Genomic DNA, 18,074 nt, shown 5'->3' with positions numbered 1-18,074 from the left:
CTAACTATCAGGAAGTCTAAAGGACAGGCCACAGCAACATACAATCCTGTCATACATTACATCATTCTGTGCTCACTTGTGTATGTTTTCATGTTTTTGTGTGCAGAGAGACTCCGGGGAGTGGAGTGGCTGTCAGTAACTCAGGGATAAATAGAGAGGCAGAGCTCAGAGTTTGTCAGAAGGCTGACCTAACAGGGTCAAGAACAGGACCAAGCAGGAGCAGGAGGACATCAGCATTTATATTTTCTATTACAAATGGAGGAACATAAAGAGGTTCAATACTGTTTTCAAGACAGAAACTCTTCTTGCAGAAAGGCTTTGGTATCGACATCTATCTACATAACACTGTACATCTTCTTCTCATTGATTTCAGCAGCTACAGTATTTTTGAACATACTGGTGATCATCTCCATATCTCACTTCAAGCAGCTCCACACTCCAACCAACCTGCTCATCCTCTCTCTGGCTGTGTCAGATCTCCTGGTGGGACTGATTGTGATACCTGTAATGACTGTAGCAATAATGGAACCATGCTGGGGTTTTGGGGAATATTTCTGTGTGTTTCTTCTCTACATTAGTTGTTTGTGTACTTCTTTATCTCTGGGCAGTTTGGTCTTGATATCTATTGACCGCTATGTTGCTGTGTGTGATCCCTTATTGTACCACTCTAAAATAACAATAACAAGAGTGATGTGTTGTATATCCATTACCTGGTGTTGTTCTATCATATATGATGCTACTATTATAAAAGACATTGTAAATGTACAGGCACCCAGTCAGTGTTTGGATGAATGTTTTACTGGTGAAGGATATATTTGGGGCAATATAATTGACTTCATAATTTCAATGGTTGTCCCATGCTGTATTATTATAACACTTTATATGAAAATTTTTGTGGTGGCCAGATCACAGGCCAGAAAGGTGTTTTCAAAAGAGGCTGCCAGTGTGTCTGGTGTTAAAACTGTACAGGAAAATAAGTCTGAGAGAAAAGCATCAAAAACTCTAGCTATTGTTGTTTTCACATATCTAAGTTGTTGGTTTCCATTTCTATTTTGTTTTTTCTTTCTTTCTTTCTTAAGTGACAATTTATTATCCTTCATCATCAGCTTTCTGCCACTTGCTAATTCTTTAATTAATCCTATCATTTATGCTTTCTTTTATCCATGGTTCAAAGTGACAGCTAAACATATTTTAACTCTGAAGTTAAGGCGTTCATAGAACCTATATATTTTTTTCTAAGTTTGAAAAACATAGGTTTGACAGAGTTATGTTACACAATTGTTCTTTCATGTAACAATACACTGACAATACATAGATTAATATGGTGTTGATACAGAATTATTTGGCTGGATTGGGATGGAATGACTTGGAAAAAGTTTAAGAAGGCATAAGCTTGTTTTATAAAATACATTGTTGTCATTTTGGGTTGTATATTCCAAATACCAATGTCTGTGGTTGTTCCATGTTATTTAATGATACATAATATGTAAGTATTCTAAAAGTACATTTTGAGGAAATGATGAGTCATTCTATATCTTGTTTAACATCACCCTCTACTGGCTTGATTGTTACACAACACCTTAAACAAGTGTACCAAATTTGAAATGTTCAATACTGCATGATATCAGATAACGTCCAAGTCTATCTCAATGGTGTATGTAAGTAGTTGAGGGTAAAATGCAAGAATATGCAATTTTGTGTATCACTTTATAATGTTCAGTAATAAACCATTTGTAAGGCATTTACAGTTTGCTCACCGTTTATTATTACGTCCACATTTGGTAAATGTTACTCACCTCGGTATTATGACATGTATAAATAACTACAAAATGCATTAATGATTCAACTCAACAGTGCAGGAGACTGTAGCAGACACTTCAACCTCAACATACTGGTTATGAACACTACTACTACTCTCATTACCACTACTCTCAGTACATCACTGCTGCCAGGTCAGGGGTCACACCAGAGCAGCTCTCAGATGCTGTTTACTCTGAATTAATATAGAGATTGGGTAACACACAAAATAATTAATAATGGATAAGTATATTGTTTATTCATTATTTATTTATAATTACTCCTGCATATGTTTTAGCAAGCTAGTTCATCACAAAATCATAAACAACTTTCATAGTATGTAATAATGATTTATAAGATCATTCATAAGATATTTTATACATGTCCTTATAAACTAATTACTGATCATTAGTAAAGTCAATTTGCAGTCCCTAATCTAAAGTGAGGACTATTCATACTTTCTTAATACTTTATAAATGTTTTGAACAGTGACCAGTGTAATTTATCATAAAAAATATGGACATGCTGTTGGTAGATATTCCAGCAGTACCTGACGCTCCTTAACCTGTTGGGGCTACAGGTTAGCAATGAACCCTGAGACGGGATTGCTAGCAAGGCTGGAAATTCAAAACATCAAAAATCTAATAATTTCAATTTCTCAAACAATCAACTATTTTACACAATTTAAAATTTACACAATTTAAAATGACCTCTCAAAATGACCTAGAACATATCAATGGTTAAACAATAAGCACACAACACAGTGTATGTTAATTGGAAATATATTCAACATTTTATTCCACAACAGTCACACTGTTGTAGTAGTGTTCTGAAGTAGTAATGTGTTTTGTCTGAAAATGATAACTTTCTTGTTTGTTGGCAGTGACTACAAAAACCAAAGTGTGAATTGCAGTCACTCATTAGAGCAGTTCATAGACTGCTTACAGGGTAAGGGAACCAATATCTAAATACAATATTTAACTGAACATTACATTTAAAGGGTTACTACCTTTAATACAATACAAGTGAAGTTGTCGTTATCCTTATGAATTCTTCAAATGGGGGGACGAGATGCATAAGGTGTTTTCATTTCTAAACGGTAAAACAGATATGTATGAACATAGCCTCAAATAAAAGGTGACATTCTACAACGTGGCCTCATATGAAACATTTGATCTCAAATCCAAAATGCTGGAGGAAAGAAACAAGTTTAAAAACAGTTTTACTGCAGTTTTACACATGCTGGGCACACACTGGTTGAATCAACATTGTTTCTTTTTGAACCAACATGGACTAGACCTTAAATTGACGTCTGTGCCCAGTGGTCAGAGATTGTTTTCAGCATGTACAGTGGCCATAGGATGGCAGTAAAATTCACAATCTGTAAATGAGAGGGATAACTTGACTCATTCTATATGAAAGATAATTATGTATGTTCTATGAAGTCAATTTCTATCTGAACTTTCTGTGTCTGTATCAAACTGAGAAGAGACTATCTGTCTGAATAATACCAAAGCCTTTTCATTACAGGAGACTCAATGAATATAAAGGTTTTATTATGAGTGATGAAAAAAAATATGCACAAAACATGTCAAACTTTCCTTCAATTTACTCCACCTACCACCCACACCCTTCAAGTTAACCCTAACAGTCCTGAGGCCCCAGCATAAAAAATGGTCTGCAGGATGGCTTGGTTGGTGTCGTTCAGTCTCTCGCTCAACGTCAATGGGCACTCTCTGTGGAGGAAGTTGGCCAGGTTGCCCTGCGGAGGGATTATTCGAATTAGTCAAATGTTCAGCTCTATGTATAGTCCACCTCCCGATTGATTGTGTCGTGGTTGCTGCTTGAAGTTTCATCAACACAAAGCTGTCATGGAAGTTACTTGAATCTGGCTGTAACGACTGCCGTGAGAGAAAGTGGACCAAAACGCAGCGATGTTAGTGTTCATCATATTTAATTAAGAAAAAACACTATACAAATACAAAATAAGAAACTGACAGCCAAACAGTCCTGTCAGGTGAAACACAATGACAGAAACAATTACCCACAAAACCCCAACGGAAAAACATGCACTTATGTGTGACTCACAATCAACAACAACGAACTTCAGCTGTGCCTGATTGGGAGCCACACCCTGGCTGCGCCCGGCTGGTGGGCGGCGATGGCTGCGCCCGGCTGGCGGACGACCCTGGCTGCGCCCGGCTGGCGGGGGGCGATGGTTGCGCCCGGCTGGCGGGTGTCTTTTGCTGCGGGCCACTCGGGCAGCTCCGAATAGGCGGGCCACTCTGGCAGCTCCGAACAGGCGGGCCACTCTGGCAGCTCCGGACAGGCGGGCCACTCTGGCAGCTCCGGACAGGCGGGCCACTCTGGCGGCTCCGGACAGGCGGGCCGCTCTGGCGGCTCCGGACATGCGGGCGGCTCTGGCGGCTCCTGTTGCGCTCCCTCTCCTCATACCATCGCCTCTCCGCTCTCGCCGCTTCGATCTCCCACTGCGGGAGGCGATACTCCCCAGCCTGAGTCCATGGTCCCTCTCCGTCCAGTATTTGTTCCCACGTCCATGAGTCCATCATGCTGCTCTCCTGGTGCTACTCCTTCCGCCGCTGCTTGGTCCTTGTTTGGTGGGTAATTCTGTAACGACTGCCGTGAGAGAGAGTGGACCAAAACCCAGAGCCCAGAGCAGACAGTGGCAACCGATGTGGTTACTGTGGCGTAGGCTAGTGTATAAGGAAAGTAGCCTACCTTAAAACCTGTTGGGGATCTGATCCCGGTATTGGGATTTATTGTCAAGTGACCATGGCGGGAAATTCAAAACTGCAAGAATCTAATAATTTCAATTTCTCAAACAATCAACTATTTTTCACCATTTGAAAGATAAACATCTCCTAAATCCAACCACATTGTCCGATTTCAAAGAGGCTTTACGGCGAAAGCATAAAGTTAGGTTATTTTAGGAGAGTACATTGAAAATAGCTGTGTGTAATGTTTTGTCAATTCAAAGACAGGCGTCACCAAAAGCAGATAACCAGCTAAAATTATGCACTAACCTTTGACAATCTTCCTCAGATGACACTCCTAGGACATTATGTTATACAATACATGCTCCATCAAGTTCATATTTATATCCAAAAACAGCATTTTACAGTAGCGGTGAAATTCAGAATTTTTTTCCCCTCAAATGCTTCCGGTGAATCAACGTTACAATTTACAAAATTACTATTCGAAAACATTGGTAAATTATAATATTGTCATTCAAAGAATTATAGTTTAACATTTCGTAAATGCTACTGCATTGCCAGATTTCAAAATAACTTTACTGGGAAATCACACTTTGCAATAAACGGGGTGCTGTGCTAAGAACAATAGGCTAGGATATACAGGTTAGCACCATCTTGTAACCATCTAATATCAATAATACTATTGTCAATAATCCCTTACCTTTGATTATCTTCATCCATTGGCACTTCCAGGAATCCCAGGTCCACAACAAATGTGGTTTCTTTCGACAAAGTTCATAATTTATGTCCAAATAACTCCAAGTTGTTCCATGTTGTTAGCGCTTCGGTAGGCTACTCAAAAGTAGGGCGGGGGGGAGTCCCGACGAAAAGTAAAAAAATAAATCTATTTACGTTCGTTCAAACATGTCAAACGTTGTTTAGCATCAATCTTTAGTGCCATTTTTAACGTGAAACATCAGTAATGTTTCAACCCGACCTCTCCTGTGTCTTGAAAACGTTTTTGAAAAATGTCTCGCCTTACATGAACAGGTGCGCGCAATAATGAAGTGTCGACATCCCAGGGACGTCACCTTCTCTTCCTTGTCATCTGGTCTCTGTTCATCATAGACGCTTCAAACAACTTTATAAAGATCGTTGACATCTTGTGGAAGCCGTAGGAAGTGCGAAATGAATCCTTTGTCACTGTGTGATCTATTAGCAATGACTCGAAAAATAGTACAGCCACAAAATTCTCATTTCATGGTTGTATTTTTCTCAGGTTTTTGCCTGCCAAATGAGTTTTGTTATACTTACAGACACCATTCAAACAGTTTTAGAAAATTCAGAGTGTTTTCTATCCAACTCGGTTAATAATATGCATATTCTAGCTTCTGAGTTGGTGTAGGAGGCAGTTAAAAATGGGCACATATTTTTTTTTTTATTCTCAATACTGCCTCCTATCCGCAACAGGTTAAACCACTCGAGTGTTGCTTTAGCAGTATGCTTAGGGTCATTGTCCTGCTGGAAGGTGGTCCCAGCTTAAATCTCTGGAAATACAAACAGGTTTCCATAAAGAATTTCCCTGTATTTAGCGCCATCCATCATTCTTTCAATTCTGACCAGTTTCCCAGTCTCTGCCGATAAAAAACATCCCCACAGCACAATGCTGCCACCACCGTGTCACGTCTTGACCAAAATAAGTTGTCATTTTCTATGGCAGAGTGGTCAGGGCGTGACAGGGGGTGTTTTTGTGTTTGTTCTATGTTCTCTATTTCTATGTTGGATTTCTAGTTTGTCTACATCTAGGTTGGGGTTTATTGGCTTGACCTTGGAGGCAGCTGTTCCTCGTTGCCTCTAATTGGAGGTCATATTTAGTAGGGGTGTTTTATCCTGTTTGTGGGTAGTTGTTTCCTGTTTAGTGTATGTTCACCTGACGGAACTGTTGTCGGTCGTTTTTGTTCTAAGTGTCTTCATAATTAAAGTAAAGTATGAGCACTTCACACGCCGCTCCTTGGTCCCCTTTGTACGACCCGCGTTACACACCGTGCTTCACTGTGGGGATGTTGTTCTCAGGGTGATGAGAGGTGTTGGGTTTCCTTGATGGCCATAGTGTTTTCCTTGATGGCCGTAAAGCTACATTTATGACTAATTTGACCAGAGTACGTTCTTCCATATGTTTTGGGAGTCTCCCACATGCCTTTTGGCAAACACCAAACATATTTGCTTATTTTTTTCTTTCAAGGAATGGCTTTTTTTTGGCCACTCTTCCGTAAATCCCAGCTCTGTGTAGAGTACAGCATAAAATAGTCCTATGGACAGATCCTCCAATCTCCACTGTGGAGCTTTGCAGCTCCTTCAGGGTTATCTTTGGTCTCTTATTTGCCTCTGTGATTAATGCCCTCCTTGCCTGGTCTGTGAGTTTTGCTGTGCGGCCCTCTCTTGGCAGGTTTGTTGTGGTGCCATATTCTTTCCATTGTTTAATAATAGATTTAATGGTGCTCCGTGGGATGTTCAAAGTTTCGGATATTTTTTAGAACCCAATCCTGATCTGTACTTCTCCACAACTTTGTCCCTGACCTGTTTGGAGAGCTCCTTGGTCTTCATGGTGCCGCTTGCTTGGTGGTTCCCCTTGCTTATTGGTGTTGCAGAGTCTGGGGCCTTTCAGAACCGGTGTATATATACTGAGATAATCTGACATATCATGTGAAACTTAGATTGCACACAGGTGGACTTTATATAACTAATTATGTGACTTCTGAAGGTAGTTGGTTGCACCAGATCTTATTTAGGGGCTTCATAGCAAAGGGGGTGAATACATATGCATGCACCACTTTTCTGTTTAGTATTTTTTGTAAATTTTTATTGCACTTTACCAATTTGGACTATTTTGTGTATGTCCATTACATGAAATCCAAATAAAAATCAAATTAAATTAAAGGTTGTAATGCAACAAAATAGGAAAAACACCAAGGGGGATGAATACTTTTGCAAGGTGTTGTAGGTGTCCTGTACGGTAGACAGCATTCACCCAACGGTGCGTTCGGCTGCACGTATCACCCTCTGAAGCTCCTTACGGTCTGCGGCAGTGGAGTTGCAGTACCAGGCTGTGATGCAGCCGACAGTATGCTCTCAACGGTGCTCCTGTAGAACACTGTGAGGGCCCTCCTGGACAGCCCTAATTTCCAAAGCATCTTTATCCGGGTAGTCTGAGATTAGAGCATTGTAGTAGCCCAATCTTGAAGTGACAAAAGCATGGATTAGTTTTTCAGCATCATTTTTGAACAACAGGCTTCTGATTTTTGCAATGTCATGAAGATGGAAAAATGCTTGATATGTTCCTCAAAAGAGAGATCAGGGTCCAGAGTAATGCCGAGGTCCTTCACAGTTGTATTTGAGACAACTATACAACCGTTTGTCAGATCAAACAGCAGAGCTCTTTGATCCTTTGTTCCTAGAACTAGCATCTCTGTTTAAAGAAATCAAAATATGTTTTATATTTCAGATTCTTCAAATAACCACTCTTTGCCTTGATGACAGCTTTGCACACTCTTGGCATTCTCGCAACCAGCTCCATGAGGTAGCCATGTGGAATGCATTTAAATGAACTTGTGTGCCTTCTTAAAAGTACATTTGTGGAATTGCTTTCCTTCTTATTGCGTTTGAGCCAATCTGTCAAGGGCGTCGTAAGGATTGGACCAAGGTGCAGCGGGAACGTGTATACTCATCTTCTTTATTTATTTAAAAGAAGGAAAAACAAAAGAAACACGTATACAAAAACAACGAATGACACTAAACAGTCCTGTCAGGTGCACAGACACAGAACAGGAGACAACTACCCACAAACACCCCTATACATAGGACCTTCAATCAGAGGCAACGAAGAACAGCTGCCTCCAATTGAAGGTCAATCAACAAACCCTAAACATAGAAATAGAAAGACTAGACTGAACATAGAAATACACTAACATAGAACATAGACCAAAAACCCAGGAACACTCTGAACAACCACCCCTCTTACATAAGCACATAGACCAACAAACCCCGAGACACTCTAAACAAACACCCCCTCTTACATAAGCACATAGACCAACAAACCCCGAGACACTCTAAACAAACACCCCCTTTACTGATCAGGAAGTGACACAATCAGTTGTGTTGTGACAAGGTAGGGGGGGTATACAAAAGATAGCCCTATTTGGTAAAAGACCAAGTCTAATAGGCAAAGAGAAATGACAGTCCATCATTACCTCTATGGGCTAGGTGGGAAGCGTAAGCGTCCCACCCGTGGTGCACTCCATCAACAGCAGGTGCATTTCAAGAGCGGCAAATTTGAATCCAAATAAATGTCAAAATTCAAATTTTTCAAACATACAACTATTTTACACCCTTTGAAAGATAAACATCTCCTTAATCTAACCACGTTTTACGATTTCAAAAAGGTTTTACGGCGAAAGCATAAATTTAGAGTATGTTAGGACAGTACATTTACAAGAGTTGTGTGTAATGTTTTGTCAATTCAAAGACAGGGTCACCAAAACCATAAAACCAGCTAAAATGATGCACTAACCTTTTACAATCTCCATCAGATGACACTCCTAGGACATTATGTTAGACAATGCATGCATTTTTAGTTCTATCAAGTTCATATTTATATCCAAAAACAGCGTTTTACTATGGCATTGATGTTGAGGAAATCGTTTCCCTCCAATAACCGGCAGTCAAGTCAGCACCACAAATTAAATAATTAAAATTAGAAAACATTGGTAAAATATTATATTGTCATTTAAAGAATTATAGATTTACATCTCTTGAACGCAATCAACTTGCCAGATTTAAAAATAACCTTACTGGGAAATCACACTTTGCAATAATCTGAGCACTGCGCCCAGAAAAATACGCGTTGCGATACAGACTAGCCGTCATGTTGGGGAGATCTAAAATCGAAAATACTATGTAAATAATCCATTACCTTTGATTCTCTTCATCAGATGTCACTTCTAGGTATCACAGGTCCATAACGAATGTAGTTTTGTTCAAAAAAGCTCATCATTTATGTCCAAAAATCTCCGTCTTGTTAGCACATGATATAAGCCCGCCGGACTTCACTTCATGAACGAGGGGAAAAAATATATTTACGTTCGTTCAAACATGTCAAACGTTGTATAGCATAAATCATTAGGGCCTTTTTTAAGACATGGTCAGTATATCCGAAAAATGTTTTGAAAGTTTATTCAAGTGCAGTCTCAAAAACCATCAACCGCTATGATTAAACTGGCTCTCATGAGGACTTCCACAGGAATGGAATACCCAGAGTTAACACTGCTGCTGAGTTCATTAGAGTTACTAGCCTCTTGCAGCCCAAATGATTGCAGCCCAAATAAATTCTTCAAGTAACAGAGTTCAAGTAACAGACACATCTCAACATCAACTGTTCAGAGGAGACTGAGTGAATCAGGCCTTCATGGTCGAATTGCTGTAAAGAAACCACTACTGAAGGACACCAATAAGAAGAAGAGACTTGCTTGGGCAAAGAAACACGAGCAATGGACATTAGACGTCCAAACTGGAGATTTTTGGTTCCAACAATCATTGTGAGATGCGGTGTGGGTGAACAGATGATCTCTGCATGTGTATTTCCCACCGTAAAGCATGGAGGAGGTGGTGTTATGCTGTGGGGGTGCTTTGCTGGTGACGCTGTCTGTGATTTATTTAGAATTCAAGGCATAGTTAACCAGTATGGCTTCCACAGCATTCGGCAGCGATTTGCCATTCCATCTGGTTTGGGCTTAGTGGGACAATCATTTGTTTTTCAACAGGACAAGGACCCAACACACCTCCAAGTGGTGCAAGGGCTATGTTACCAAGAAGGAGAGTGATGGAGTGCTGAATCAGTAATCTGGAGACAGGTGTTTTATACAACAGCCTTCTGTGTTCTCTTTTTGACCCCTGTGCATATTTGCAATCAAAAGCCAGAATTGTCTACATCTTAGCTATCATCCTCTGCTTCCATCGGGCATTTCACTGATTTCAAAACTCGGTGTTCCGTGACAACACCATTGATTGCCGTTTCTTTCCCATCACTGTCATCAGAAGACTCTACAATGTCTGGTTCAATGAAAATGTGTTTACCTAAATCAGGGATTTCCTCATCGTCTGATACATTTTCAGAATCAGAGTGTCTCAAAATGGCACGATCGTCCTCCAAAATTTGGAGAGCTGTAGCAACACTTCTTGATATCTTAAAAAAAAGCTGAGGTAGAAAGGGTTATTTACACATACTGAGCAGCTCATGTTATAGACAGACGCACGCTACATGACAGACGCATGCTACATGCCGAACTCATCTCTCGGCATGTCCAGCCCATCCATTATCTCAGCCAATCATGGTTAGCGGGAAGGTTCATGTCTTTTTCCATGGCTAAACCAACAAAGCTTGTAATTTAACAATTGTTTTCATATTTATAGATTGCATACATGTTTGTTATTAAGCTACGTGAAAGTTCACATGTTCCAGCATATATGTATATTTTTTGTTATTGTATATTTTCTTCTACTTCTTACATTTCTCTCCAATTTCGTAATATTCAATTGTTAGTTACAGTCTTGTCCCATCGCTGCAATTTCCATACGGAGTCGGGAGAGGCGAAGGTCAAGAGCCATGCGTCCTCCAAAACACGACCCTGTCCAGGCTGCACTGCTTCTTGATGCACTGCTTCCCTAACCCGGAAGCCAGCCGCACCAATGTGTCGGAGGAAACACTGTATAACTGGCAACCGCTGCCAGCAGCATACCACCCTTCATCCCACTGTAGGCTTGTTTCTGAAGCTAAGCAGGGTTGGTCCTGATCGGTCCCTGGTTGGGAGACCAGATTCTGCTGGAAGTGGTGTTGGAGGGCCAGTAGGAGACACCCTTTCCTTTGGTTTAAAAACAATATCCCAATGCCCCAGGGCAGTGATTGGGGACATTGACCTATCTAGGGTACTGTCTTTCAGGTGGGACATTAAACAGGTGTCCTGACTCTCTGTGGTCACATAAGATCCCATGGCACTTATCGTAAGAATAGGGGTGTTAACCCCGGTGTCCTGGCTAAATTCCAAATCTGGCCCTCATACATCACTGTCACCTAATCATCCCTAGCTTGCAATTGGCTCATTCATCCCCCCTCCTCTCCCCTGTAACTATTCCCCAGGTCGTTGCTGTCTTGTTTTGTACGCTTTGTACAAAATAATAAAACGCAGTACTACAGGATATTTCTTAACATAACTCTTTATTAACTAGCTACAACTGCATGTTCGCCTATCTCCAACCATGATCCACTGGCCATGACCTAACCATCTGGGTGGCCCCAACCAATCACAGCACAGCACGATACGGCGGCAAAATGCATCCAACTATAATTCAGTATGCTTTCACATATGAATATTACATCCCCCTTCTTTTAAAACAAAAGAAAAATGTTTTACATATTCTAAGCGTTTCTTTTGAATACATGCTCTGTAGTTTGAACTCAAGGTAAGTAACCATTTATATTGCATAATACACCAGCTGAATCAACATAGACTCTGAAACAATGATCCAACATACTGTTACTTTTCGAACAAGGGATTCTCAGCAACTCAGCTTTCACTGTAGAAATTACATCTTAACATTTCAAACAAATACAATACCAAAGCATGTCAAGTGAACTTTCAATAACAAGTTTACAGTCTGGAACTCTTTTAGGGCAGCGATCCGCCTACACCCTTTGACATTTCACAGGTCTAGAACAGCTCTGGGCTTGACCTCTCTTCCTGACCTTGTGCGATATGATGCTGAGCATGCTTCTGTGTCAGTCAACAGCTCTTGTGGTGTTGCAGGTAAGTGTGGTGTATGTTGTGCTGTGTGTGTGTGTTTAGTCCATCATGTTCTCCTTCATGGGAACAGTTCATCTCATCAGTGTGTTGTTCTTTTGTGTTCAGTAAGTGACGAAGATTGCGGCGGAAAACACAGCTCCTTCTGCGGTGCGGACGTGATATGAACGTTCAGTGTCAGCTGGCTGGATGACGACTGCTGGCTTCCAGAGGCCATGCTCCTGGATTCTAACTGACTCTCCGTCGATCAGTGGTGGCAGTGGTCTAGCTGACCTGTCGTAGTATCGCTTTTGTTGTTGTTGTCTCTGTGCACGTTTTTCATGCATTTCCTTGTAGCTGACGACCTCAGGTTGCAGCTGCTGGTTGGTGCTGGGAAGGGTTGAGCGAAGTCTGCGGCTTATCAACAGCTGGGCTGGTGATTTGAAGTTGTCAACTGGAGTGTTGCGGTATTCAAGGAGACTGAGGTAGGGGTCTCTCTTGTCTGCTTTTGCTTTGTCCATGAGTGATTTAGCAATCTGCACAGTTTTTTTGGCAAGGCCATTACTTTGAGGGTAATGTGGGCTTGTGGTAACGTGTGAACTCCCATGCTTTTGTGAAGGATTCAAACTCATTTGATTTGTAACAGGGCCCATTGTCAGATATTAAAGTCTCTACAATGCCATGCCTGGCAAAGGCTGCTTTCAGCTTGTGTATCACAGCTGCAGATGTGGTGCTGTGAAGCTTGTCGAGTTCGAAGTATCTGCTGTAGTAGTCCACTGTTACGATGTAGTCCTCGTTGTTCCAGGTGAACAGATCTGTTGCCACAACCTGCCAGGGTCGGTCTGGGATACAGTGAGGTAACATTGGCTCTTTGGTGTTTGAGGGGCATCGTTCAAGACAGATGGCGCATCTACCAACAATGTCCTCTATTTGTTTGCATATTCCAGGCCAAAACATAATGTCCCGTGCTCTCTGTTTGCACTTTTCCATGCCCATGTGTCCAGCATGCATCTTTGTCAAAATCTCTTCTCTGAGACTGGTAGGAATAATGATTTTCTCTCCTTTGAAAATGATTCCGTTGATCTGTGATAGTTCATCACGATGGTTCCAGAATTCTGAGATGCTCTGAGGGCATTTTCTCCTCTCCTCAGGCCATCCATCCTGTATGACTTTCCTCAGTTGCGTGAGTTGTGAGTCCTTTTCTGTTTCTGCTTGGATCTCCTTCAGTTTTGTGTCACTAACTGGTAAGTTGCTGTACACAGTATGTACTTGCATGTCCATGCCTTCACTGAGGCTGCTGTCCTTGTAGGTAAGAAACTTCCTGGAGAGTGTGTCTGCGACAGGGATGTCTTTGCCTGGACGGTGAGTGATTGTGAAGTCGTATTTTTGTAGTTGAAGGATCATTCTCTGTAGCCTTGGCGGGGCTGCGGCTAGTGGTTTCCTCATGATTGACTCGAGGGGCTTGTGGTCGGATTCCACAATGACTTGTCGTCCATATATGTACTGATGGAAACATTTACATCCGAACAGAATGGCATAGAGCTCCTTTTCGATTTGAGCATAGTTGATTTCACAGTCTGTGAGAGATTTGGAAGCGTAGCCAATGAGCTTTCCTTCTTGCAGTAGCACTGCACCTAGTCCATACTTCGACGCATCCACTTGGAGTCTGAGCTCTTTGTTGGGGTCGTAGTAGGCAAGGATTGGTCCTGGTTCTCTCGTGATCAAGTCTTTCACATTCTGGAAAGCAATGTCGTGTTGCTTGTCCCAGAGAAACTCACTGGACTGCTTTAGCAGTTGACGCAGGGGTGCATTAGCATTGGAGAGGCTGGGAGCGAACTTGGCTAAGTAGTTGACCATGCCAAGCACTGTTTCCAGCTCTGCACGGTTCTTTGGTGCCTCCATTTCTTTTATGGCTGAGACCTTCTGTGGATCTGGCTTGATTCCATTCGCTGTGAGAAGATGTCCGAAGTAGCTGACCTCTGTAGCACCGACTGTGCTCTTCTCGGGGTTGTGCCGGACTCCTCTCTCGCGGGACCTTTGCAGCATCACGTGGAGGTTTTGGTCGTGCTCCTCTTTGGTTCGACCATAAACAAGGATGTCGTCCACAACTGCCACAACTCCGTCGAGGCCTTCGTACACTTCGTCGATCTTTCGCTGAAACTCGTCTTGGGCTGAGATAATCCCAAAAGGCAGGCGACGGAACCTGTAGCGTCCAAACGGTATGTTGAATGTTGTGAGCTTAGATGACTCTTCTGTGAGCTTGATAGCCCAGTAGCCTGATCTAGCGTCCATGACACTGAAGTAGTGTGCTCCCGCTAGCTTGTGTGTGATACCATCTAGCGTCGGTAAAGGATAATGGGGCCAGTTGATAGCCTTGTTCAAGTCTCTTGGGTCGAGGCATACTCGGAGCTTGCCTGTGCGTGGTTTCTCCACCACCTCTAACGCGTTTACCCAGTCAGTCGGTTCTGTAACCTTGGTGACTATGTCAGATTGCTCCATGCTCTCCAACTCTTTCTTCAGACGGGCACGGAGAGCAAGGGGAATCTTTCTCGGTGGGTAGACCACAGGGGTTGCGTCTGGGTCAAGGTGAATGGTACATTCTCCTGGGAATAATCTGTTAAGTTGCGTCAATTCGAATCTGGTATCGGAACAAAATAGTCAGCACATAGTAACTTCTGATTTCTTTGTACTTTAATTAATGCAAACACTTGAATGGTAAATGTGTGGCTCGTATATACGGGCTCCCTGTAAACCCCGCAGGGCAGACAGAGAACTGGTATGACATCACAAGTTCTTCCTTAAATACTGGACAGACTTAGTTCCCTCTCCATGAGGGCCTGTCATAGTAGAGGCTAGAATATGGTTTAGACTTATTCCAGCCTATCGTTGGCGTGCAGGTTGGTCCCAACCTCTAGACGCACTCCTGTTTCCTGGCGTAGCTGTTGTCTCTGGCGGATGTCTCATCTTGTGACTGCAAAATGCACAGTTCTCTAAAACCCTTACACCCCCCCTGCATATACCTTTCACCCATATCCTGTTATTGCTATTATTCTACAGAAAAGCTCTTGCAAAACCCTGTTTTAAAGCATCAGCATTCTGTCCACATGACCCACTTCCTCTAACATATAGCAGTATTCAATTATCTTATAGTTAATAAACTTATCATTATAGCATCTGTGTTATATTATATAGGTTATGCAAACAGATTGTTATATTATATAGGATATGCACACAAATACTTGGTCAAACCCTAACAATCCCCCTTTTCACACCTGATAGGTGTAAACACATAAGTGGTTAAAATTTCAGGGAAATTTTGAGATTCCCCCTTTTGACACCCCCTAGGGTGTCACTCAACACAATAGTACATTTTCAATTTAATGATTAGATGATTAGTTAAAAACCCACACGTCCTTCCGGCTACACCTAACCTGTACTAGGTTGACTACCAGTCACCTAGGAACTTCAAACCCTCACATCAGGAAAGACAAATAGTACACAGGATAAATTCAGAACATATTATTTAAAACGTATAAAAAGAAGACTTTCTTGCGGCAGGGGCTACACCTAACATGTGTGGGACAGACCCTTTGTCCCAGAACTTAAAACCTTCACATCCACTTGTCACTACATTCAATACATATGAGAACATTTTGGGTAAGCTTTATTCATCCACTTCCTCAACAGCAAACCAAGGATCATTGCCCAGAGCTGGATTCAGTATCCACTGGGGTCACTTCCATCAAGGGCATCATTCCGGTTGCCCATCTGCTCCGTTATCAATCTCTCCAGAACTCTGGTGATTAAACCTTTCATACTTGGCATATACTCACCAATCACACAATATCAACACACTCATACCGGTGAAAGAAGCCCACAACACAGTGATTATAACATTTTTCCATTTTTCCAAACATACTGTCGCATCACCCAGTCAGTGAGGTATCCACCCCAGAGTTCTCTACTAACTCGTTAGCCAATGTGGTTAAACCTGCCAGGGCCTTGGCCACTGATCCATCTGGAGCTGTGATATTTGGGATGAAAGTACAGCACATTGATCCGAATATCACACACACACCACCCTTCTCCACCAGTAACATATCCAATGCTATTCTATTCTGCCAAGCCATCAAACTAGTTGCCTCTGTCTGTTCTGCTAATCCTTTTATCGCATCTCTAGTATAGTTGATGAACTGCTGTTGGTTATAATAAATATAATTTATCCAATCTACATTTTTATTGAGGGTTGATCACCAGAAGATGCTTGATTCCAATCCAGCCTAGCTTTAACCTCCATGGGCTAGGCGGGACGAATTCGTCCCACCTACGTAACAGCCACTTGAAGCCTGTGGCGCGATTTTCAAAACCTTAAAAATTCTATTACTTCAATTTCTCAAACATATGACTATTTTACAGCTATTTAAAGACAAGACTCTCGTTAATCTAACCACACTGTCCGATTTCAAAAAGGCTTTACAACGAAAGCAAAACATTAGATTATGTCAGCAGAGTACCAAGCCAGAAATAATCAGACACCCATTTTTTAAGCTAGCATATAATGTCACAAAAACCCAGAAGACAGCTAAATGCAGCACTCACCTTTGATGATCTTCATCAGATGACAACCCTAGGACATTATGTTATACAATACATGCATGTTTTGTTCAATCAAGTTCATATTTATATCAAAAACCAGCTTTCTACATTAGCATGTGACGTTCAGAACTAGCATACCCCCGCAAACTTCCGGGAATTCGCTAACATTTTACTAAATTACTCACGATAAACGTTCACAAAAAGCATAACAATTATTTTAAGAATTATAGATACAGAACTCCTCTATGCACTCGATATGTCCGATTTTAAAATAGCTTTTGGTGAAAGCACATTTTGCAATATTCTAAGTACATAGCCCAGGCATCACGGGCTAGCTATTTAGACACCCGGCAAGTTTAGCACTCACCAATATCAGCTTTACTATTATAAAAGTTTGATTACCTTTTGTTGTCTTCGTCAGAATGCACTCCCAGGACTTCTACTTCAATAACAAATGTAGGTTTGGTCCCAAATAATCCATCTTTATATCCGAATAGCGGCGTTTTGTTCGTGCGTTCCAGACACTATCCGAAATGGTAAACCACGGTCGTGCGCATGGCGCAGAACGTGACAAAAAAATTCTAAATATTCCATTACCGTACTTCGAAGCATGTCAACCGCTGTTTAAAATCAATTTTTATGCAATTTATCTCTTAGAAAAGCGATAACATTCCGACCGAGAAAATGTAATAACCTAAACAGCCTAATGAAAATACTCCACGGGGGGCTAATCGCGCACGCGCCTCATTCCATTGTCACCTAATGGGACACTTGGATAAGGCGATAATCTGTTTCAGCCTGAGGCTGCCTCGTAATCGTTCATGATTTTCCGGGTTCTGAGAGCCTATTGGAGCCCTGGGAATTGTCACGTTACAGCTAAGATCCTTACTCTTCAATAAACAGATGCAAGACGCACGACTCCTTGTCAGACAGGCCACTTCCTGCATGAAACCTTGTCAGGTTTTTGCCTGCCATAGGAGTTCTGTTATACTCACAGACACCATTCAAACAGTTTTAGAAACTTTAGGGTGTTTTCTATCCAAACCTGAACAATAATATGCATATTCTAGCTTCTGAGTTGGTGTAGGAGGCAGTTAAAAATGGGCACATATTTTTCCAAAATTCTCAATACTGCCCC

The 18,074-nt window shown here is 41.7% G+C and overlaps 1 protein-coding gene across 1 annotated transcript; it reads left to right on the top strand.

The window, feature by feature from the left end:
- Window positions 1-210: 210 nt before the first annotated feature.
- Window positions 211-921, top strand: LOC123735053 (trace amine-associated receptor 6-like; the record flags this gene model as incomplete). The annotated part of the gene is made up of 1 exon (XM_045712948.1): window positions 211-921. A coding segment is annotated over exon 1 (666 nt), but the record flags the coding sequence as incomplete, so codon positions are not given.
- Between the last annotated feature and the right edge of the window lie 17,153 nt (window positions 922-18,074).

This window comes from Salmo salar, unplaced genomic scaffold, assembly GCF_905237065.1.
Source record: "Salmo salar unplaced genomic scaffold, Ssal_v3.1, whole genome shotgun sequence".
NCBI lineage: Eukaryota > Metazoa > Chordata > Actinopteri > Salmoniformes > Salmonidae > Salmo > Salmo salar.
The sequence above is the reverse complement of the archived record's forward strand: the minus strand, read 5'-3'. Positions and strand labels throughout refer to the sequence as shown.